We start from the raw sequence: 23,627 nt of genomic DNA on the forward strand, positions 1-23,627 counted from the left end.
TAAAATTCTTTCATGTATTTTAGAATTAGAATAAACTTTAACTGCACAGTTTTTGTGCAGTTTTTGTGCACAAACATTTTTTATTCAGTTTTCCATCACAAAAGTCCTAATCAACAGTTTAAACAACAACCACATACCTAAAATGAATACTTAGAAAGGATAAAAAAAAATATATATATATTTACAAGTTTGCATATGCAACCCACTTTATTTCGAAATTAATCAAAGACGGAACATGGGATTTAATAGCACAAAAGATCCTTATTGTGTTCAACAGTGCCATATTTTACCTGTGCTATTCCATCCAAGTATAATGCAAATCTTGAGCAATCTTTTACAATAAAAAATAAGAAAATTCTAATTACAGTATATGTCCATTTTTGAGTGACAAGGTGATTCAAAGCATAATGTTTTCATTCATTGATGTTAATTGTGATAAACAGGAGGAGAGGTATTATGCTAGCATGGACCACATATCAGTAATGGACTGCAGTTTTAATAAGTGTGTTGAAGTCGGGCAATCTTTGTATACAAAATTTTTTTTCTAAATTAATTCGATTAGTATTTCGTTGTTTCCATCAAGCTTTTCTGCTTGGTGCGTTAAAATGAGCAAAAACAAAAAGGTTGACTAAAACGCATCCTGTGGCATTGGTTTTATTATTAGTGCTTTGTAGCGCCAACTTTAAGATACAATTTTGAACATCCAATGGCTAGAAGGATGTACTTCCTAGAGCAACTCAGGAAGTAGAGTTTTTACAGTACATGTCTTTTGTCCAGAGTTAATGTTTTAGGATCACTTCCAGATACCAGAATTTGGGGCTTCTAGAAGCTGGAAATTTTCCATAGTTGACACTCGTGCTGAGGATTGTGACAGAGCCTCACCATTTTGATGAAAGCCTCAAGATTAAATGCATTCATTCTATTGATTGCTGCAGTGCTAGCCGACAGGATTGACTCCTGGATAGGTGTCAAAGCAATTAAAAAAAACAAAAAACAAGTGAAAGTCCCTTTTGCGTCCGATTTAAGCCTGTTTTTTGAGATTCATTCCTTTTCCTTATTTGCATTGATTAATCTACAGGTAGTTCTGGTTTCTGGTACATTTGCTGATGCTCTTTACAATCACAAATGTGTGAGGCCACGATACAACAGCTATGTTTCCACTTACAGTAATTACCCACATTGGTGCAGTGACTACTGGGGTAAATTAGCACTATAACTGTAACATGTTAGAATGTATCTCTCTTTTCTAAAGTTATTGTATGTTGTTTGCTGTTCCTGTTCAAATATGTAAAATTGAAGAAAAAAAAAGAGAAATACATTCTTGTTTTTAATTATGTGACTTTTCAAGGCTAAAAGTGAATTTTGTCATATTAGGGTAAATGCAACTTAATATAAAATGCACCACACTTTTCATTTGTAAATAATGTTGAACGGCTTGCATTATTTTCCTAAAAGATTACTTTAATGTATATCACATAACATGTCAACAAATACTGTCTTCTCCCCTTTTGGCACTAAAATAAAGGGCCTAAATAGTTTTACAAAATATACTTTTTTAAAGAAAAATTAAATAAAGATTCATCCGATTAATGGCATTCAAGCTGTAAAACTGTTACTCTTAACATTTTGCCTTTTTTTCACAGTGGACAATTAAATCTGCCTCTATTTATAGCATGGGGTATTCCAAATTGACACTGTGTCCTCAGTTTGTGTTTTTATTCATCTCCACAGAGAAACCTCTTATAATGCAGCTGCTGTTTAGTATATAGCCCCAAGGGAAAGTTGCTCATTGGCTCAGATCAAGAAAATGGCCTGGTTAATATAAGCAGTTCTGCTAAACTCTGTTTAAGGGCAGATTTTCTCTTTAAGTTTTAAAAAGCATTACAGTCCTAGGGCAAGCTTAGCTTATTGGATTATGGTAGATTTACGTAAAAGTTAAGTTGGTGGAAAAGTTTATTAAGGAGAAACTCTGCAACTATTTATTTAATGGAGAAATGTAAACTTTTCTCTGAATAAACAGAGGCGTTGGTTTATTCATGGTGCCAGAGGTTTGTACCGGCAGGTATAAATTTGTCTCATTTTCCCAGCCGCTGGGTTACAAGAGTTGAAAAGTTTTGCTGCAATTATGTTAATCTCCATGCCAGCCGTGTTTTTTAGTGCATAAATTAGCAAGAATACCTTTTTGCAGCACTCAGTTCAGTTTGAATAAATTGATCTTTTCTCAAACGTAGTCAGAAACATCATCTTTTTGTCTTGTTTAATTTAAACAAAGTTATACCAGCATAAAAAATAAAGCAGTTTAGTTCTGTTTCTGTTGGATGAGGCACTAGAGAGCCAGGATATTTTTTTTTTTTTTCTACACAGATCTGAAAGTGTCCCAGCGCCATGGGGTTGCCTCAGATTGAGGTCAAACACTTTGCCTCAGGGCTCTCTCTGCTTTCACATTGGTGCGATGCCGAACTGTGTGGTCTCAACTTGCATTCATAAGCCTAAGGCCCACCCACTGCTTGCAATACATGGCCAGAACGCTTTGCAGGTTCAGTAAACATTGAAAACAGTGACCAATAGCGAGCAGCCACGGCGGATAGTAAACATCAACAACTCTTGCCAGAGACACTGAGTGTGTCTATGAATCGATCTGGAAAGATGAGTAGAGCTGCAAGCTGTCAGTCGTGTTGTTGGAGACAATGAACATTTGTTTGCCTGATTCCAGTCGTGACTGATAACTGCATAAATCCTCTTTATGCAGGGCTCCAGCCAGTAAATCATTAAATGCAACTTAATTATCACTTCTATGTTTTAATCCTACACAGTGCCAGACATAAAGCTGAAACATGCTGGTGAAGGTTCTCAGTCATCCAGGTCATAGCCATTCAAAAAAAAAAAAAAAAAAAATCCACTGGACTTAGTTTCCTAGATTGAAGAGGTTTTTCTTCCTATCAAGGAAGCTTTTTCAATTCAAAAAGTCAGGAATAGCGTTGAGTTCGAAGTTTTATACAGTAGCCCAACAAAGCCTTGTTTTTGTTTTCAAAACATGCAAATTCCAACAGAAGAAGGGGTCCACCCATTCGGAATGGGGGTTGTTTTAGCTTCTTTTGTTAGACTGCAATACCCCATACCCATCTAAATGTCTGAAAGGTCGGTCGTTAAAGGGGATTGTTGGACTGGGTGAATAGACAAGATTCTCCACTCTCCTGTACAGGGTGCGATGATAATTGGATTCCAAATAAATGTAAAACTGGGTTTTTATTTTTTTTTAATACATAATAATAATAAATTTATTTAAAAAGGCACATTTCTGGACACTCAAGGTCACTGTACAAAAGCATAAAGGGCTGGAGCATTTTGAATAAAGCTGAATGTAGAATTTGGAATGATAACATGATAAGCATAAATTTATAGCTTCTAAAAGGTAAGAAATAAAGTTATGCAATGTTTAAAGCAGGGTGAGGTGGCAAAGATTCTATGAATATTCTAAATTTTGAAAATCCAAATCGCTCTGTTCAGTGCATTTTCCATAATTTTAGAGCAAAGCCCTCTAAGACATAGATGTGTATTTCAACTAAAAGGTTGTAAAGGAGACCATCAATCAAAGAATTGTTGATGCTTAGAACTACTCTGATGAAACTGCAAAGATTTGCAGCTCAGGTGGTAAACTCAGTTGACCAGTAAACTATTTTCAATGTCCTGTATAAGAGTATGAGTATTTGTTCATGGAAAAGTGCCAGATAAAGAAATCATCGCGGTAAGAACCCAAAAGAATATGCTGATGAATATTCTCAGTCATCCAGGTCATAGTCATTCCATAAAAGTTTAAAAACAATCCACTTGACTTGGTTTCCAAGGTTTGAATATGTTTCGCTTCCCCTCCAGGAAGCTTTCTCAATTCAAATGTCATTTGAAGCGAAACATCTTCTTTACGGAAGAACCCAAAAGAAGTCTTCACAAAGGCCAAAAAAACTAAACAACTCAAAAAAAAAAAGTGTGAAACACTCATCTGATCAATTGAGAATAAAAAGTAGCATTTTAAAGTAAATACTAAATACACTTTGACCATAATGAGTTTTAGTTAGCATTAGACCTTAAGGGTATAGTGGAGGATTTTCACAAAACTTTTTAAAAGACCTGCCCTCTCCAGGTTGAAAAAAATGCGTGTGCGAAAGCATCCATTAGCCCATTTCTTCTCATGCATGCTCTGTTTAAAAGTTGCTGTTCTCATAGCTAATACAAGCTTACTTTGCTCGAAACGTCTAAATCCCTCAATCACTATATTAAGGATGCTTCTTTTCAGCAGGACTAAGAACATAAGCAGAGTTGATGGTGATGATATGAATGTAGATATTATTAAGCTATTAAATGGTTAAACGTTAGCTGGATAGACAGACAGAGAGACAGACAGATGATCGATCTACACTTTGTGTATAAAGAATAAAGGCCTCAAGGCAACTACCAGCTGCACCACCATGGAGCCCCATGTGAAAACCGATATTTCTGACATGAAGATGGGGTAGGGTCATAATCAAGTTAAAAACTAGATCGTTGGGATCAAGATAAATTTTAATTTCACAGAATGAAATAAAGTTGTTGAGGCAGAGAGGGTGCACTTTGTGGATATTCAAGCATTTAAAGTAGCTTAGTCCAATCCTGCGTCAGCGAAGCTCATCCACAAGTATGGATGAGACGGTTTTCTGCCCAATGCAGACAGAAGACTTTGACAGTCTGTTTGAGTTGTTTTGCTTCAGTACTATGTAAGAAGCAAATAGTCCTTTTTACAATATATTCTAAACTTAGACAAGTTAATTACAATTTAAGTGAATACGATTAATGCCTTTGGGCTAAAGTTAGCATCATTAGGCATATGAGATTATAAATTAATGTTCACAAATTATTAGGGTTTAAAGTTGTAAATCAAAATTTGCTCCCGTGTGAAATAAATCCCCCAGGGAAATTACTGTTTAGTCATGTAGTAAAGATATTGTGGAATAATGCATTCCGTTTTTAATATCTCATAAATGATCTTGCTGTATTTAAATTTCTTCTACAGCAAAACGAAAACATTAGCCCTTTGACTGTAATACTCTGCTGAGCTCTGTGCCCGTTAGAACTTCTGTCATGGCTCTCTGTAGAAATTTGAACTTGCTGTTACTGTTATTTATACTCTTTTCAGTTGCATAAGTGACTGTTTTAGGTCATCCCTCTATAGAAGTGTATTCAGGAGAAAAGAGCAACACAAAGCAATGGAACATAAAGCAATGACATTTATTCTCTGATGAAGCGACAGGCATGATTTTAGCAACCAGTTGAAAATCTGAACTTTTGTGTCTTGTTGAGTTGCAACAACCAATCAGGGGCTGGATGTGGCAGGAATATTGGTGGAAGGAGCAGAGCTGATTCTATGCTTTTTTAAAATCAAAATGGAGGATAGAAAAAATACTGAATACTGAATGCAAATTTCGCAGATTGAGTGAAGGATTCCTCTGTATTCTCTATGTAGAAGGGCAGGTCTGGAGCAAAGCAAGCTGACTGAGGTGAAGGTGGGGAATTTATCAAGGCAAACAACACGATTCTGGTAAATTCAGCAAAACGTGATCGATCTCTCACCTGTGAATGAATCACAGAAAAATTAGCAGGAGATTAAACATTTCAACTTTGGTTTATATTTGCATCACAAAATCCAATCAGGGACTAGATGTAGCTGTGAGCAACTATGAAGTAGGAAAAAGAGACAAACCTTTTCTAAATAAAAACTGAAGATGAAGAAAATATTGTTGAAAAAGGATGAAGTAAGAATGCTTTAAGAGGCTTCAAGGTTGCTTTTGAAATAGCTGTTTTAATATTGCCCTAGTAGGACTGTCTCGTCATCCTACCTTCAGCGCAGTTTTGCGTTCAATGAGAATGCACCCTAGGGATACTTTGATTTTTTTTTCATAGATGATGTCTGTCTGCATTCTAAAGGTTTATTCTGCACTCTGTGTCATAACAATGTTTTTATCTTTTCTTTGTGACAATAGAAATGCTTGAACCTTTGTAAAATGCCTATTTTTAAAGAAATAATCCATCAACTTTAAGCACTAAACAAAAAGCAGTCCCTTTTATTCTACTATCTACTGTAGTTGGGTTTGTAGGTACCAGCTCTAACAAGTTGACTTTGAACCAGCAGATGCGCCTGATAAGTCTTGACAAACCTCAATTACTCAGTAGTTAGACAACAGTCTCAGAATTCAGCACATTTATGAGATTTGCAGAATTTATGTTAAGCAAACTGCTAATCTGGCATAAAATGTGGTGTTCATAGTTAATTATTTGGCTTGTTGTAGCAACACTTGTGTCTGCCGGTTCTTGGTAGAATATGTGTTAAAACAGATTATACAATGAACTCTCTCTCAATGGGTTGTCTGCAGTCCCACATAGGAAAATATTTGTTACATCTTTCTGTTTTTTGTGAAAAAGATGGCTTTAATGTCTTTTGGTAAACACCATTTCTGGTTTTGCAAAGATCTGTTTCAGGTGAACAGAGTTCATCTGTATGGCTATAGTTTCCCAAAGAGCCTCTGTGCAAATGAAATTAACAGGTGGGTGGAAACAGTCTTGAAACAACAGAGCAGCAATACTCAGCAGCGCTAATGGATTCCATTACTTTCTGGCGGTATCGAGATACCAATTCTGTGCTGACTCCTGTGGGGATCTGCTGTAAGAGATAACACCAAAGAAAAAATCCACTGGCTAAGGTTTGGGCTTCATGTTGCAGTGATACAGATTTTATTGTCCAAGTCTGATACACAGGAAATTTAAAATTAAAATGCTCCATTCAAAACTTCCAAACTAAAACCTTACCGAAACAATTATATGTTATCAGTACTTTTTTTCCTCCTGGTCCTGTACAGGATTGGTGCACTTGAAGATTATATATGAGTATAAAAAACAAAAAAACAAAAAAAACAGTTTTCTCACCCCTCATGGGGTGGTATGTGTCATCCTCAAGCTCGGGTCCTCTACCAGAGGCCTGGGAGTTTGAGGGTTCTGCGCAGTATCTTAGCTGTTCCTAGGACTGCGCTCTTCTGGACAGAGACTTCTGATGTTTTACCTGGAATCTGCTGTAGCCACTCTCCCAGTTTGGGGGTCACAGCCCCCAGTGCTCCAATTACCACTGGCACCACTGCTGCTCTCACTTTCCACATCTTTTCTAGCTCCTCCTTCAGTCCTTGGTATTTCTCAAGCTTCTCATGTTCTTTCTTCTTGATGTTGCTGTCGCTTGGGATTGCCACATCTATCACTACTGCCTTCTTCTGCTGTTTGTCGATCAACACGATGTCTGGTTGGTTAGCCATCACCTGTTTGTCAGTCTGGATCTTAATATATATATATATACTCAACTTTCTACTTCAAAAGGTTGAAAGTTAAGGGTTTCTCAACCTAAAAATACAATATGTTTGGTATGGTCAAAATACAGTGGCCCTAAATAAATGTTTTTTTGCAGGGAACTCCCCGCCGTGTTGGTTGAAATTACACAGTTTGTTGTAAATGTACCTTAAAGTCTTGTTTATAACAGAAAATAGGCCTGGTCAAATATTTTTATGCTTATCAGCTCTACATAACTATTATTTAGAGGCTTGCCTGTAAATGTGTGATAAAGATTCTGCTGCTGATAATTTAGTTTCTTCATTGAAGAACCTTTGATATACAGTAGGTTACCTGAGTTAGTTGATAAAACTAGATTCATTTCCTCTTTCTTTAAAGCCATCCAGAACTCATTCCCTGTTCTATCTTCCATGTGTAGGAGTTGTAAGCAACAGGGTGCCTCTGTGGCCTAATTGAGTAAAGTCTTCTGCAGTCATTTCAGATGTACTGCTACCCCTTGGCCCCTGCAGGAAAGATGGACCTGTTGGCAGATGGCCATAGAATGAATAGAGATGTGACTCCAAATCCCAGATGAGAGAAAAGAAAACTCTCACTCAGCCTTGCCCGGGTCATTTTCCTGCTTCTGAAAGTCAAAGCAGAATGCTGAAAAATGTTCTGCTTGAATGCACAGGGCTTAATACAGTAGCAGCCAATGTGAATCAAATTATTGAAAGGCATTTTTCAATATTGAAAAGCAATTCTTATATTACCTTAACAAGTTTCCTTAGATTTCATTATTATATAACTTGGAAAGGAAATGAAAGCAAATATCTATTGTTTTGATAACCCTTAACTCAAGTATTCATCCTGTGTTTTCTTTTGTTCTGTATCCACTAGAAAGCTCTGCAAGGCAATTAATGAAATTAATTATTTAATATAATCTATGTGTAACGACTTCGCCAAACCACTCACTTATTTTAATTGAGCGGCGCAACTCTAAATAACATCTTTAAGATATTTTTTTTCCTTTATTCCATCTGATTCTAAGATCATTTAGTTTGTCTGAAGGTGTTAAAATAATTTTATTTAATACTTTACTACAGTTTAATGGCCTTTTTTCCTTCAGCATTTAATGCGGTTATAGTTTTTATTTGATGGGTAATTATTTTATTGAGCATTGCACTAAGTAGCTTATAGTGTGCTAATGAGTCAATATGTTGTGCAGGCATACACTCATTTTAGAAATAAAAAAAATTAAAAATACAGAAAATATTCTGTATCAGCAGACTAGAAGTAATACAAATAGTGTTTGCAGTTGAATTGAAATGCTAGATCTGGACATTAAACTTTGCTTCTCAGAAGTTTTCATATACCAGAAACAACCATTTTGAGAATGCTATGACTCCGCCATGGTCCTGCCTTTCCTTTATATTTCCACCAATGTGACACTCACTGTGTGTGTGTGTGTGTGTGTGTGTACTGAAAATATATTGATATTGTTAAAATTACAGCTTATCTTGTGTTTGTTGTGTGATTATATAAAAGGCTTCTCCTGGGCTGAACTTAACAGTAATCCCAACCGGTCACTGGTTACATCAGATTGTTTCTGCTCAAAGCTAGGATCTACTGAGAGTAAACAAAGTAGGTTTGAATTGAATTGAATTAAACTGAAATAAACCGAACTGAACTGACCTAATCTGAACTGTACACAGGAAGAAAATCTGCAAAGCAAAAGAACTAAACAAAATTAACAAAAAAACAATCGTAAACTACGTAAATAGATTCCAACTAAATTTAACTCCAAAATTAAAACCCATCTGTTTTTTTTTTAAATTTCAGTTAAAATTACTAACTTTCTGCATACAATATTTAGTTCCAGTTAGGTAATAAGCAGTTTTTAATGCATTTGTGGTGTTTAATAATTTAAGGCTTTATTTTTTAATCCTGAGCTTAATAGGTACTATTTGCACATGTGGTAAGATTAAGATTTTTCCTTAAGATTAAGAATAATCCTTACAGGTTAAGAACTCTAGTTGTAGCTGTTTCATACAGAGAGGTGAAGTACTGTGTTTTATGAATAAACCAATGTTGATAGAAGTGCCTTGAATAACTGTTGTGATTAATAAAACTACACTGACATTTTCATAGTTATGTGGGTAGAAAATGTTTTGTAATTCATTTAAAAGACAAGATTTTCCATTTGCCTAGTAGGTAATTATATTGCATTGTCAAACATTATGCCCTCCTCAGCAGATGTTAGTGCGGATAAAGCCTGATAAGAGCAGCAACCTTGCTGTCTGCCTGTCACCTCCCTCCATAATTTACCTGCATGTCATTTAATCCTTACATTCAGAGTGTCTTGGTGATATTAAGGAGCTTGTGGCTTTGTTGTTCTGACTGATATCCAAATTCCCCTCACACACCTGCTGCTGAGCCTCCATCTCTGAGCTTAAAACGACACTTAAGGCTTTCCTCTGAATGTCATTGTGCTTCCAGGATGAGGGCTCTTCACATTCTTCACATCCCAACTCTCCCGGATCCCCCAGTCTGCATGATGAGTGTTTTGCTCCTCTGATTCTCAAGGCTCTCTGCAAAGCATCCTAAGATGTCTTTTCAAGGGCTTGTGGAGTGCTACTGTGAATAACTTCTTGCTAGGCTAATCCCACTTCAGAGAACACGTCCTTGGAATACACCAGTCCTAATCCTGCATTCACAACCTCATGCATCCTCAGCTCTCTTGAAAAATACAGCATGTAGAACTGTAAAAGCTATGTTGTGAATATGAATGAAGTTTTAGAATCATCAGTACAATCAATATTCATGTTGAGCATAGATTACCATATTGAAGCTCATATATGTCAGTGTAATAACTTTCAGGGATGTGAGGTTTCGTGACTCCATCAGACCCCTAAAATAAAATCTGTCTTATGAGATAATAGTTGTCACTGTGGTGTGACAAACGTGGGTTGACAGCGAATACGCACGTTTTCTAGTGTTCCTTCTATATTTGTCTCACCCAGTCGAGACAGGCCATGTGTCGTCCTCATGTTGTGAGGGCTAGACATATTTTACTACACCAGGAGCTGTTAAAGCTAAACATCTTAGGCTGGTTGACCTGAGGATTTACTTCTATGAAAAAGTCAACACTTTTAAAATCAGAAGCTTTACAGAGCTATTCATCATAAAGATACACTCAGTAGAGATTTGATGTGCTTACAATACATTATGTTTCATTCTATAAAAAGCCCCTGTATAAAGCCCCCTTCACTTATGAATTGAAACTGAGGGAAGCAAAGCATCGAACATGCTGTGATACATTTCTTTTAATCTGTAAAGCCAAAACACTTTGCCTTGAACGCACTGAGGTGTCTTTATTTCTCAGTCATTAAAACTAAGTGTGATGAAGTGCAATGTTAATAATATAAACAGAAATAACCAGGCAAGGTTACACTGCTCTTTTACAGATAAAATTAGCCAATAATGCAATGGTCTTTTTGTTTACTTCAAAACTCTCACTAAGTGGGTTTTGAGCAAATAAGCAATAAAGTCAGACATTTTTTAGCTGTGATAGTTTGTGTTTACTTTTTAAACTCCCATTTCTTTTAACCCCCATCCTCTTCTGTTTGTTAGTAACATGGTTTGACATTGATTTTTGTAGATACATCGTGATCAAATATGAGTTTCCTTTAGGAATTATGTATCAACCTGTTGCAGCATTTTTAGTGATTCTACTAGATTCTGATCCTAATAAATCTTATATATATTAATATAAAAACTAATGAGTGAAATATATTTAAAAAATTCAAATATAAAACGTTTGTTTTTAATCATCCTTTGTAAACTTCTATGACACAAAAACCACATCTAATGCATCCTATTTATTATTTCTAGTCTTTTTCCTGGTTACTCATTTTGTTCTCTTAATTATTTCACGTGGTGCTCATTGATTGTCATTCAGGTTAATGCCTAGTGGCCACATGAATCGCTATGCATCAACAGCAGCACTCTGTCTCCAGGGGTAAATTATTGAAAAAATCAGATGATTACTTTCAAGACAATCTAGCAGTTTGAGGTTGGGGTTAATTACATGATAGGCATAAACAACCTGCTGCCTACACAATTTCTTCTGACAGCTGACAGTATAAGTCAAGTCACTTCACCACTCTGAAGCAGAAGTAGCAGAAGGATGAAGTGCATCTAGTTTTCTAAATAGAAACATAAAAAAAGAAACACTTTTTTCAGCTAGTTATACATAAACAGATTATGCATATATAAAGATGTCTCTCTGTAAAAACAAACTGTCTGACTCATCCTCTTTACTCTGTCCAAACTGTCTGGCTAAATGTTTTGCCATAGAACAAAGCAGTCTTTATTTGGCCTCTGAGTGTAATTTAATGAAGGAACTGCCTGAGATGTAGAAGTAATACTGGAGGGACGCTACCTTTCATTTAGCTAATTAAGTTTGGGAGCTTTATGAGTGTGAGAGGATTACCAGCTATTAGCTGGTATTTATTTCAAACACTGGTGTGATTTATAGTATTGTTTGGGGCTGTTTAGACTTTCCAAAGCCATTACATGCATCTACATATATTCCAATTAAAACAGTTTTAAATAAAACCTAGCTTTGAAAATTACATTGCTTTATCTTCTTTATGAGTCTAGTGATACTATGGATGGGATTGTCCTCACAGTTTTTTAAAGTAACCCTCTATCAACCCATTTCCAACATGAGATACCATTAATATTCAGTGAAATGAAAATCCAAATGGTTGTTTATGTTTATGTGCCTGCAGCAGGTGGAGGAGCTGAGGAGTTTAGCACACCAGGTACACCCTGCCTTTTAACCTTTTTTTCTGCTGCTCTCTAGACATACCACAATTAATTTAGCTCTCGTTGCAACAGATACTTCCTGGCATACAACACAATTGATTGTTTTCATTATTGCTCAATTGAGACATTTCTGGAGCAGTGGCGGAGTAAATCCAGGTAACTGGACACTACAAAGAAGTAGGGCCTTTCTATCAACCGCAAACATTTATTTTCTTTGAAACCCCTATGTTTAGGTCATTTGCGGGATTGTTTCGTTTGGATCTTCACTTAACTACATTTATTCATTAGTAAAAGTCCTGTCCTAATATTGTTTATCTGCCATGAATTTTAATGGTTTAGGAAAATATGTTGCTTGTAAAAAAAAAAAAAAATCTATATCCTACTGCATGATCATCGGAGGTGTCACACTACACTATGCTAGCATTTATACAACTTTTACGCATTATCCAAATGTCAACACTACAGTACTTTCTTCTCACACAAAGTAAAAAAATTATAATACTCTGTCACTTCTTATTTGAATTAAATTAAATGACCTTATTGTACCCCATTGTGGAACAATAAAGGGATTTTCTATTCTATTCTTTTCTTTGCTCTTCTAAGTGAAGTGGACCTACACTCATTTTTTAAAGTTTATTCATGGGAAAATAAGAGTAGAACTTTTATAACATTGTAAAGGAAACCAAAGCAGTTTCGTCTTCACTGGTATTAGGGGATGTTGAATGCTATCAGCGCTTTTAAACTATTGTGTTTTACTGTTTATTGTGCCCATCCATTGTGGAAAATGTTTAGAAGAATCACATGGTTTAATTGTTAGGGGTAGAGTGGTGGCCTAATGGTTAGGGCATGGAGCTTTGAATCCTGAGATTGGGAGTTTGATCCCTGACTCCCCCAGACTGCCACTCTGGATCCCTGAGCAAGACCCTTAACCCCACACTGCTCCCCGGGCGCCGACAAGGGGATGGGTTAAAATGCAGAGATAAATTTCTCCAATGTGAGATCAATAATGTTCAATTTAATTTACAACTGCTGTCACGGAACTAAACACATATTCTGCAAGAGGCTGATTTTATGAAGCTTAATAATAATACCTTAATTACAAACACTTAAATTTTGGGTAGGAACTTAGCTGTGGACTTCTAATATTTAAATAGCCTTTCTGGATTCATCATATTGATAGTTATTAAGGAACTACTGTCAAGACACTACAATTTTTTTTTACCATTTTCTCCTATTTCCATCCATCTATTCCTCTTCCCTTTTTGTACCGTTTCAAATTTTTACCAGCTTGATTAACTGCATTTACTGAAGGTATCCCCTTTTTTTCACTTGATTTACTGGCAACTCTCACCTTCCCCATACTGATCCCCCAGGGACTGATGATTCCTTGTGAAAGTGCAACGAGATGGACTAATGGTCTGTTGTGTTGCTCCAGGCTGTTTGAGTAGCCTGTCCATTTGGCTTTCATTCATATTTGATCCCAGTGATTTGAACTGCTACTGTAGGAAGAATATCATCTAAAACCTAACAGGCAGCATCATGCAGTAAAACAAAGTAATATGGCTCCTATAAAAAGTTACTTATGCTGTTTAAGGCACAGTCTTCAAAGTTTATAAAGTGCTCTGTAACATTTGTTTCTCGGAAACTTTCAACTACTGCAAGCTAAACTGCAGATCATTCTTCACTAAGTAAAAACTATGAATGCATTGTATGTCAGTGTTATATTAAATGACCAGAAAATCACATTTACTTTTTATAGCTCCACCAGGTAATTAGAGGAAAGGAAGTATTTTATATAAATAATTGTACGATTTTCACACAGGCATGCTTGCATGAGTCCTGCTAAATAACTGTTTTAATTTGCATTATTTATTTTTAACTGCTCAACTCAGGGCCTCCTTGGTTTGCAGGCAATAAAATAAATGAAAAGCATCCGGGAAGTTCAACTAATGTTTTTGTTGTTTTTCTCTGAAAAAAGGGGAATTATATTAATTGATCAGTTATTTCTCAGAGGTAGACATTACTGCAAGCCCTCATACCTAACTCAGATTACATTTCTCTTAATCTGGTTCTTTCTAACAAACATGTCTTTAGGTTACTCTTCTTGTAGAGTCTCTTATGTTATATAGAAATGTATTGTATGGTCTGTTTTCATTTGCTGTAAACCACAATCATAACAAAAAACATTGAATGATTTTTTAATCATGTAGTAAATTTGTGTTTACTGAATTTAAGTGCTAACATTCTTTCAAATTGCCCCATTTCAGGAAATGTTTCTGATGTAAGTCAAATTAAACAAAATCTAAAAGAATATAAATATATTCTTCTTTAGCATAGTTTCTATTGTTTCTGATCTCTCAGTCATTACAATGAGATTGTATGTTTTTGTCCTTTAAGGCAAGGCGAGTTTATTCATATAGTACATTTCATTATTTCAAGACAAATCAGAGGGCTCCATATGAAAGAAAAAGAACAGAATAGGACATTGCAGTGCAGAAGCATCTTGATTTAAAATCTGTATTTAAGTGCTTTTACATTTATCTGGGAACTGGAAGCTGATACCCCATATTTGGCTCTGCTTCTGGGTGTGCAGAGTACATTTAAGCCAGAAGACCTGAGAGGTCTGAGTTCTTTTGGTTGATACACTAAGTTGGTAATCTAGTTTTGTGCTTAGTCATTCAGTTAAAAAGTGACAGAAATATTTTAATGTCTATTCTCTGAGTTATAAAGACCCAATGTACAAAGTATAGAGCTGGCGTGACATTCTCCACTTAGTTTTAGTGAGGACGAGGACAGCAGCATTCTGGATCAACTTCAGCTGTCTGATCAACTTTTTAGGCAGAACTGTGAAGACACCTTGACAGTTATCATTTACACTAAAAATGAAGGCTTGAATTAGTTTTTTAAGCTCATGCTTTCAAATTAGTTTTTAATACTGTAGTGAATAACAAAAAGTTTAATGTCAGATTTTGTTTTTCTATCCTAGATATGTTATCTAAGTGACTAAAGGCCAACTTTGTTATTATATTTAGGTGTGAGTCCACTTAGATTTCTAGTCTAATTGGTGGTTTCTAGCTGCATTAACTGAAACTCTGTGCTAGCTTTTACATTTTGTCCTTATATCCAGAAATGATTACTTGAATTTTGTTTTGATTCAGCAGAAGAAAGTTTTTCGCCCAATCAGTAGACTAATTTCTTCTATGCATTTACTCAGCTCTTGTTTGGGTTCATAGTCACCTGTTGACATTGTGACATATAATTGTGTGTCATATGCATATTTATGGTAACATATGATGTTTTCTTAGTAAATAGAATTCTACTTAAGACCACTGATATACAATAATATATATTTCATTTAGCCCTGTTTTTAGTCTTTTTAAATTAATCTAATAAAAAGTAAAAAGAATATATCTATTCTTTTGTCTTGTACTGCCCGACTGTTTATTCAATTAGCAATAGTTTTACCTACATTTATCCGGTTTTATTGTTGCTTAAGTCAGCTAGGATAATATTTGAACAACAATATTTTGGTTTTCAAATCAATTTCAATCAATCAAAATTACATTTTTCTATAATAAACCATTAAGCCCAGAAGTAATTTTACTTGTTTTGGAAGCTTTGAAAATAAAAAAAAAAGTACTGTATGAAAAACATTTTGAAACAAATGGAAAAAATATGTGAATAAAAAATTACAAATCAAGACAGACTGGCAATATAAAACTTAAACCTTTCTTATCTCCTCTTATATACAACACTTTAAATGGGGCTGTATAATGGAATGATATACTATGATTAACAGCCTACAATTGTATTTCAGCTATCCATCTTCTAATGTGATGTTTACACCAAGATCAATGAACATTTTCTAGATTTTTATTTTCTTTTAAAAAGTACCAAAATATGGTGTCATTTAAACGGGCATCTCAATCTCTCTCTTTTTTGCAAAGTTGATATGTTGGTAATGTATAAAAAGAAATTATCCACATTCTTAGAGCTTTTAACTTTGCCCTTAACTTGCAGGTTTTTCACATGGTATTGGTTGAACCACACATCATTTCTCCTTCATCCTCTACTTGTTCTGTTTTGCTCTGTTTGAATTATGTTTCCTTAGTATCCTCTTGAGAAAAGAATTAAATATATTAGTTTGTCTACTCAAAGCCCCCTAATGACAGTTATGTTCAAAGACCTTGCCTGAAACACATTTCTGACCAAGAAAAGATACCATTAAAAAAGCACCTTAGTGATTTAAGATCTTTTGATTGATAAGGTCATTTTTCAGTTCCTTAAGCTTTCTAAATCTCAACTCTAGTTACCTATTCATGAAGCCAAACTACACCTTTGAGTCACACACAGCTTAAGGTGTGTTTTAGAGGATAAAGCATATTTGCAGCCACTGGCAAATTTGGAAATTATTACAGATTTATTCAAGTGACTGAAAGTTCAAATTACTCCATCCCTCGAGTTTTAAATTATCGCTGTCATTTCCTTCTCTTATCTATACTTATTACAACAGAGTGCGAAATGTGTAATGGGGTTGGGTTCAAGCTCTGTCACCTTGATTATGTGAATAAGGGCTATTTCACATGGCTATTAGCGGAGACTGTTGACCATTGCTGCTCTGTTCTGCTCCCCTCTGTGTCTTTTTAATACTAAATTAACTAAAATGTCTGAGCTTGATGAAGAACAACAGTTACATGTGTAAAATCTTTATTTTCCTTCTGGTCTAGTTATTTGCAGTCACATTTGAGAACAGGATCCATAAATCAGACATGAATAAATGTTGCTAGAGTTACTTATTTTTCTTTAAAGGAGCTAGTTAGCATCATGTAGAGTTTTGTCATGTAGGATCAAAATTGCGTAATTTTTTCACCACCAGACAAATTTCATATATGCACTGCATCGTCAACAAAGGTTCAAATTCATAAAGCATTTATGGATAATACATTGTAAAGGCAATTCCAAAAAAGTTCAAAAAAATGCACTGGACTTTATTTCCAAGTTTGAAGACATTTCAGGAAGCTTTTTTTAATACCCTAAGCTTCCAGTGGATTTTTTTTGTAACTTTTTATTGGTAAGGCAAGTATCTGCTTTTCATGCTGATTTAAACTCAGTCTGACACACAAGCCTCAGTCATTTCAAAAAGATTTTTATTTTCTAGCTGAACTCGTTTTGAAAATGTTTGTTGCATATTCAACTTTTCAGAAGAAAATAATTGACGGTTCTAATAAATCTTTAAAACAAACAATGGCACTGAGTTAGCTGCAGAAACAGTACTAGTTGCCATCAAATGTCATTCAACTCCACAATCAACAACAACAAAAAATAAAACCTATACCAATTTCATTAAGAATCTTAAAGCAGCAGCAAATAATTTTTGAGTCGTATTTCTCCTAGAAACCTTTGGAAAATAGCACTGTTGTAGACATTGACCTCCGCACACCTCACACCTGCTGCGCCGTCACTCTCTAAGCAGTTAGACCTTGCCTTGGTCCGATTCTTTTGTCTTCCTTGGCTGTCCTGCCATAGGTTTGCTTTAGCTTTTTTGTGGACTCTGCTATGTTATAAGCCTCCAAAATAAAAGATATTCTATAATCACTTGAGGCATGAGTCTATTAAAGCCAATGGCTTCATATTGGGCTGCCGTAGACCTGTTTACCGCAGGAACGAGAACAGAGGCGCAACATTGCCACCAGGGTCGTGGCAGAAGCGTTCAACAATGGTTTTCAGACTAGAGCCAGAAATTGGAGACCACTTAGTTAAATTATAAACACTTAGATTATCATTACAGGGATTTAGAAGAGGATGTATTAAGGAATTTTTTTACTTACTGTAGTACTGCTTTAAAAAAGCTAAAGTGATGTTTTATTTTTAACTTCTGATTTAAAGAAACAGACAGACTCTGCACATCCTCAGTGTTCATTCGTGATTTTGGGAAGTAGTCACTTGTCATTGAGTCCCTTAAATTAGTTCGCAAAGCAGTTACTTCTTTTTAGCATTAGATAGTTGTAATCTATTACCCTTTGAGAGAGAGTACCATTTCATTTTCTATTACATTCCGGTCCCACTTAAGCAGCATGCAGCAAAGAAACTGCCTTCAAAGAAATGTCACTATGTGCTCCTAGATCATTGGACTACCTTTAAGGATCTTATCATTTCTATGTGACCAGCTAACAAGCAGCTTGGCACACATAATTATTAAAGGCCCTCACATCCACTTTACTGTGCTTTTGAGTGGTTGCCCTCCAAGTGCCGGCTCTAATGCCTGGGCTGCAGGATATATTAAAGGACAGTCACTTTTTTCTCCTAAAGCTGTAGTTCTTCTGAACTCCTAGAAACCTTCTCTACTCCTCAGAGTACAATATATAACATTCTATTAGAGAACCTAATAGAATGTTTTTATTTATTTATGTCTGTAGATTTATGTGTATTTGTGTGTGCTTCTGTTTTGGTAGGTAAGAACCATTTTTCAAATTTCAGCATTCAATTTAGGACTATTTGTACAAAGGTGAGGACATTTTGCTGGTCCTCACTTTCTATGTTGCTAACTGTTAGGTTTAGGATTAAGATGTGAAGGGAGATTAGGTTGTAGGTTGTAGGTTCACACTAGAAATTACTTGGTTTAGGGTTATTAAAGCTGGGATTATAAAACTCATGGATGATTGTGTAAAAAAAAAAAAAAACATACTTCTTGATTGCACCTTACAGTATGTCTATTTTTGTATCAGATGTATCCAAATGGGGAAAGCAGGTAGTGAGGTGACAAAATACTGATTTTCATTTTTGAAGCAGTACTATTCTGTCAACAGCTGGATTCACTGAAACTTTCATTTTCTTTGCATGAAAATTCAGTGATGGAGTCATTTTAAAATTTAGCTTTGATATAGCATTGCATTTATGGGAATATCTACAGGATTCAAGAAACACATAAAATTCTGAAGATGTTCTCATACCTTGAATTTGAATGTGCATAAAATCTCTCAGGTTATCTTTGCTGCTAAATTTAAGGATTGTAATTTTTGTGTCTTGTTTTTTCCTCTTCTAGATATTAATGAATGTGGAAGAGACCCTTGTAAGAATGGAGGAGTTTGCACTGATCAGGTTGCTAACTATTCTTGTGAATGCCCAGGGGAGTACATGGGGAGGAACTGCCAATACAGTAAGTGATGTTCTTTTTTATTTTATTTTTTTGTAATTTTTTGTAAGGTTTCTAATCCATAGGTTTTCTACTTGTTCAACATCAAAATATCTATATATTCACATTTAAGTTTATGTTCATGCTTATTTTCTTATAAGAAATCTGTGGTACAGGTCATAAGAAAGAAACTCTACAATTATTTTTTTTTTGTATTTATATTTCCACATTTTTTCCCCCCTCTGTTTTACCATCTCTTTCAAGTTGAAGATCTGTGTGTCTCTTTCTGGCAGCAACACTAGTCCTGACCTCAGCAGCAGCAGCTCTCACGCAGATTACATTCCAGCTGCAAAAACATAAATGTGGAATTTGTGTGATTTTCCTGCACCTAACACGATTCACTTGCATAACTAAATACCCCATTATGTAATTTTGCAAAAATACTACATAGCAAATATTAAGCTGTGTCATTTTATAAAATTCCAATTTTTTATGAAGTGACGGTATCAAAAAAATTTAGTTTGCAAATAAAAAAAGCAAATGTTCTTCTTAAAGTAATTTAGGCAACATGCTAAAGGCAAGAAAGAAAATCTATTTTTGTTTTGAAAAACAGAAATAATGACACTTTGTTTTCCTTTCTAGAGGCTGTTATAAAAGAAGCCATTTTGATCATGAAAAGCCTTGCTTTTTTACAAGTTGCCCCATAGCTTTACAATCATTAGTTTGTAATGCTATTATTGGAATAGAACCTGCAGCACTAATGAATTTTAGGATTAGAATATCTCTAGACCTTGAACCTGTAGCCATTGCCATTGAATGGCTGCATTCAATTATAATGTTATTTTCCGTCTTACATGTATAGCCTTTTGTTTTATTTTTTCTGTGTGGGGTGTACATTTGTGTGTGGGGTCTTGTTTTTAATACATTGTGGGGCCCATTTTCAGGGAAAATGGGACGTTGTAGGGACAAATTCCTCCTTGTGGGGCCCGATGCCTGGACCCTACATGGGGAATTGCTGTTTTGGGGTCAGGGGTCATTTTTAGGATTAAGGTGTGAATTGAGATTAGGTTGGGGTTAGGGTTAGGTATGAGCCCATTATGGTTAGGGTAATGGTCACAGTTATGTTATAGAAATTAATGGAATTCAATAGAAAGGCTCCGCAAAGATAGTGAAGCTAGTTTGTGAGTGTGTTTTTTTTGTTGTTGTTCGTTTTTTTATTACCTAGGTACTGCAATAAAGGCTTTTTTGTATAAATGTACTTCTTGCATAAAAGGTACCCAAGTTCTATGATGGAAACAACTGCTTGTGGAGCTAACATTCACAAAACGAAGGAGGGAAGCAAAGATACAGTTTATCCTGGATGATTAGCAACACATATCTATATATGAAAAAAAATACTCAAAACAAAAGGTGGCGCTACTTATAATTGTGAAGTTCACTTTAAAAACCAAACAGCATGTTATTAAGAAGTGATTCAGCATTTTAGACACTATTAGAGCTGAAATAGGATTACTAAGATGGCTTGCTTTCGATGTTTATTTGAGTGCATTAGATTTGATGTTATGACTACAAGATTAAAATTTTGACTCTGAGCTGTAATTGGACGATGTTTACACCTTCAGAAGATGAAGAGTACAGAAAGGATTTCTAATTTTAAAATATCCCAGAGGACCACAAGTCCTTCATTATTTTGCTAATATAAAATGTCAAAAGCTCTTAATAGCCCCAAAGCTAAAAGTCAACTCTATAAATGTTTTCTGGGTGTGTTTTCATTTCAAAATATGAAGTTCTGCAGATTAAACTTGATTTACAGATGTGTCTGTAACAGTAAAATACTATTCAGTTCTGCAGTATCATACACAATTAGCCAAAAAGAATGACATTTATTGTCTGATAAGTTCATGATAGAGCATATTGTTAGATGAGAAGGTTTTTCTTCTATCTTAAATGCAAAATATTTATAATAATCACTGCTCTATGTGGGTTGCTACATGAGCTAAAGGCATGTTTGAGTCTCTATACTCCAGTTAATGATTAATCAATTACTAAATTAATTGACAATTGTTCAATAAACGATTAATTACAATAAATCGTTTCAGCCCAGTTTTTACAAACTTTCATTGTTTTGCTGCTTAGTGGCAACTTAAATCTCATTTCCTTAAAGCCCTTTAAGTCATCAGCTAGTTTTATTAAAGGTTACATTTGTAAACTGCAACCCATATTTATACCAGTTTTAGTAACAGTTTTGTTCTCATTTTGCTAATCCTGCAGCTGACAAAACAATATATAACTTTTGTTATTAAAAACTCTTGACAACTGGTTTAATGTTGCTCCCTCTTGTTCCTGGGTATACTGGCTCAAAACAGTGCTTCATTAGTTTAGACTTGCTTGTTACCAACTTGCATTAACTCTTTGTTCGTGGATATAATCAGCAAATCCCAGGCACATTATAGTTTTGACTTTAGCAATTGTATAAAAGTATCTATTATTTCAGTATCTTTGAATGTATGGTACTCTCCATCTCTCCCCTGCCTCTGTATTGCTGTTAAACTCAGTCTGTGTCAACGGACACCCACAGTTTTACACCTCCTCAGCCAGTTTGCCTTAACATGTCTTTATCTCCTTTCTCCTACACTGTATCGGCTGATACAAGAAAATAAATCCTAATATTGGTCCAAAATATGACAAGAGTAGACTGATGGTCTACCTCTGATGGGAAGTCGCATGAGTCATGCATATTAGCCGCCATTAAACAAATTAGGATAAATAATCAAAGTGTAAGCTTACTCTTACATTGCACAATTTCTGAAACCTGTAAACATTAGCCAAGCAGCAATGCAAAAGTAAGTAAACAAAAAGTCACACTATGTGCAGGAAATAGGAAGAGTACCAGAAAGCACAAAACAGCTTTGCATATGCAAAGAATAATTTTCACTTGCAGAAATATTTGATTATACGGTTGTGAGCGCAGTGTGATGAGCCTGAGTTTGAGACTTTATAATTTGCTTGACCTTCTCAACATTCAAATATTCACATATTCACTAGAAATGCACCAACAATCATCAAATAATCAGGTGACTGGAATCTGCTGATTTTGTGCTTGGTTGGTTATGATCTGTGTTTAGCTAATCAAGAACTAAATCTCTGAACTGTTTCTGCTGTTATGAGCATGGAGGAATGGTTTAAAATGTTCCTCTCTAAAGTTGGAGTTAGCTAATACTTTTGTTTTAAAATTATCTATGAGAAAAAAAAAACACATTTGTGATGTATCTGTTTTTATTTGCTAATACAAGATAGGACAAGAGAAAGAAAAGTTAGTCTGTTTTTTAAAAGACTAAAGGAGAAATGTTGCTGATTCATATTATCTTGTGGTGCTTAACACATTTATAGATGTTCAGTGTTTTTCATGGAGAAATAGGACTAGAACCTGGTGGTGCTCAACAAAAAGGCAAAAAAAAAAAAGGTTTTTCAACACTAAATATTTCATTGTTTGGACAGCTTTATTTAAAAAATACATTTATTTAAAAACAACAAGATAAATCTGTATAACTACTTGACTGACGAACAGTCATATGTTGCCACAGTGTCACCAGCCTGACTATAAACCCTTTGAAGCATTAAAGAGATGCATAGAACAGATTAATGCATGTCTTCAGATAGCTTCAGAGCCACATAAAGTCATTATGAATCTTCTCTATCACCTGAGGTGATTACCACGATTAGAGGAATGATGTCCCTTTGGGATCTGGAAAAAATGTCTCTGTGCATTTATCTTTAGTTCAATTGAGTATACTACAGCATTATTTTCACAGGGGTGCCTAAAAAGTCAATCAGACAGCTACTGTCAATACAGAATGCTGCTTCTACTGTAGCATTGTCAATAAACCTAGGACAGGAGTGCAGATAATCCCCGTTCTAACGTCCTTACATTGGATCTCTATATCTAAGATGAGAAAAAAATAAGTAAAAATAATGATTCTAGATTCTAAATCACTGAACAGCTCAGCAACAAAATGTAAAAAAAAAAAAAAACGTTATCATTATATACATTTCTTATCCATATCCTCAGAGTCGGAAACATGAAGAAGTAACATTCACCTCTTTTGCTTCTTAAATTTGGAAAAAAAACTCCCAGAACACTGCTGAGTTCTTTAATTTCATACAAACATGAAAAACCATTAGTGCCAGTGTGTTATCCAACTTTTCTTTCCCCAATTATGCATTCCAGCGCATTTATGTGTTCATCTCGGAAAGCAATATAAATGTTATTGTTCCTGAGAAATGCAGTATAATTAAAAATGTGTTACTGTTCATAGTTGTTATACTG

The 23,627-nt window shown here is 35.0% G+C and overlaps 1 protein-coding gene across 1 annotated transcript in view; it reads left to right on the plus strand.

Moving 5' to 3' along the window:
- The window catches only part of LOC119773038 (EGF-like repeat and discoidin I-like domain-containing protein 3), a 158,973-nt gene that overhangs the window by 61,528 nt on the left and 73,818 nt on the right, over window positions 1-23,627 (plus strand). The window contains exon 4 of the mRNA XM_038269832.1: window positions 19,211-19,324. Coding sequence (XP_038125760.1) covers window positions 19,211-19,324 — 114 coding nt within the window. The remainder of the gene's footprint in view (window positions 1-19,210; window positions 19,325-23,627) is intronic.

Source organism: Cyprinodon tularosa, unplaced genomic scaffold (genome assembly GCF_016077235.1).
Source record: "Cyprinodon tularosa strain WSP-4 unplaced genomic scaffold, ASM1607723v1 ctg74, whole genome shotgun sequence".
In the NCBI taxonomy this organism is placed as follows: Eukaryota; Metazoa; Chordata; class Actinopteri; order Cyprinodontiformes; family Cyprinodontidae; genus Cyprinodon; species Cyprinodon tularosa.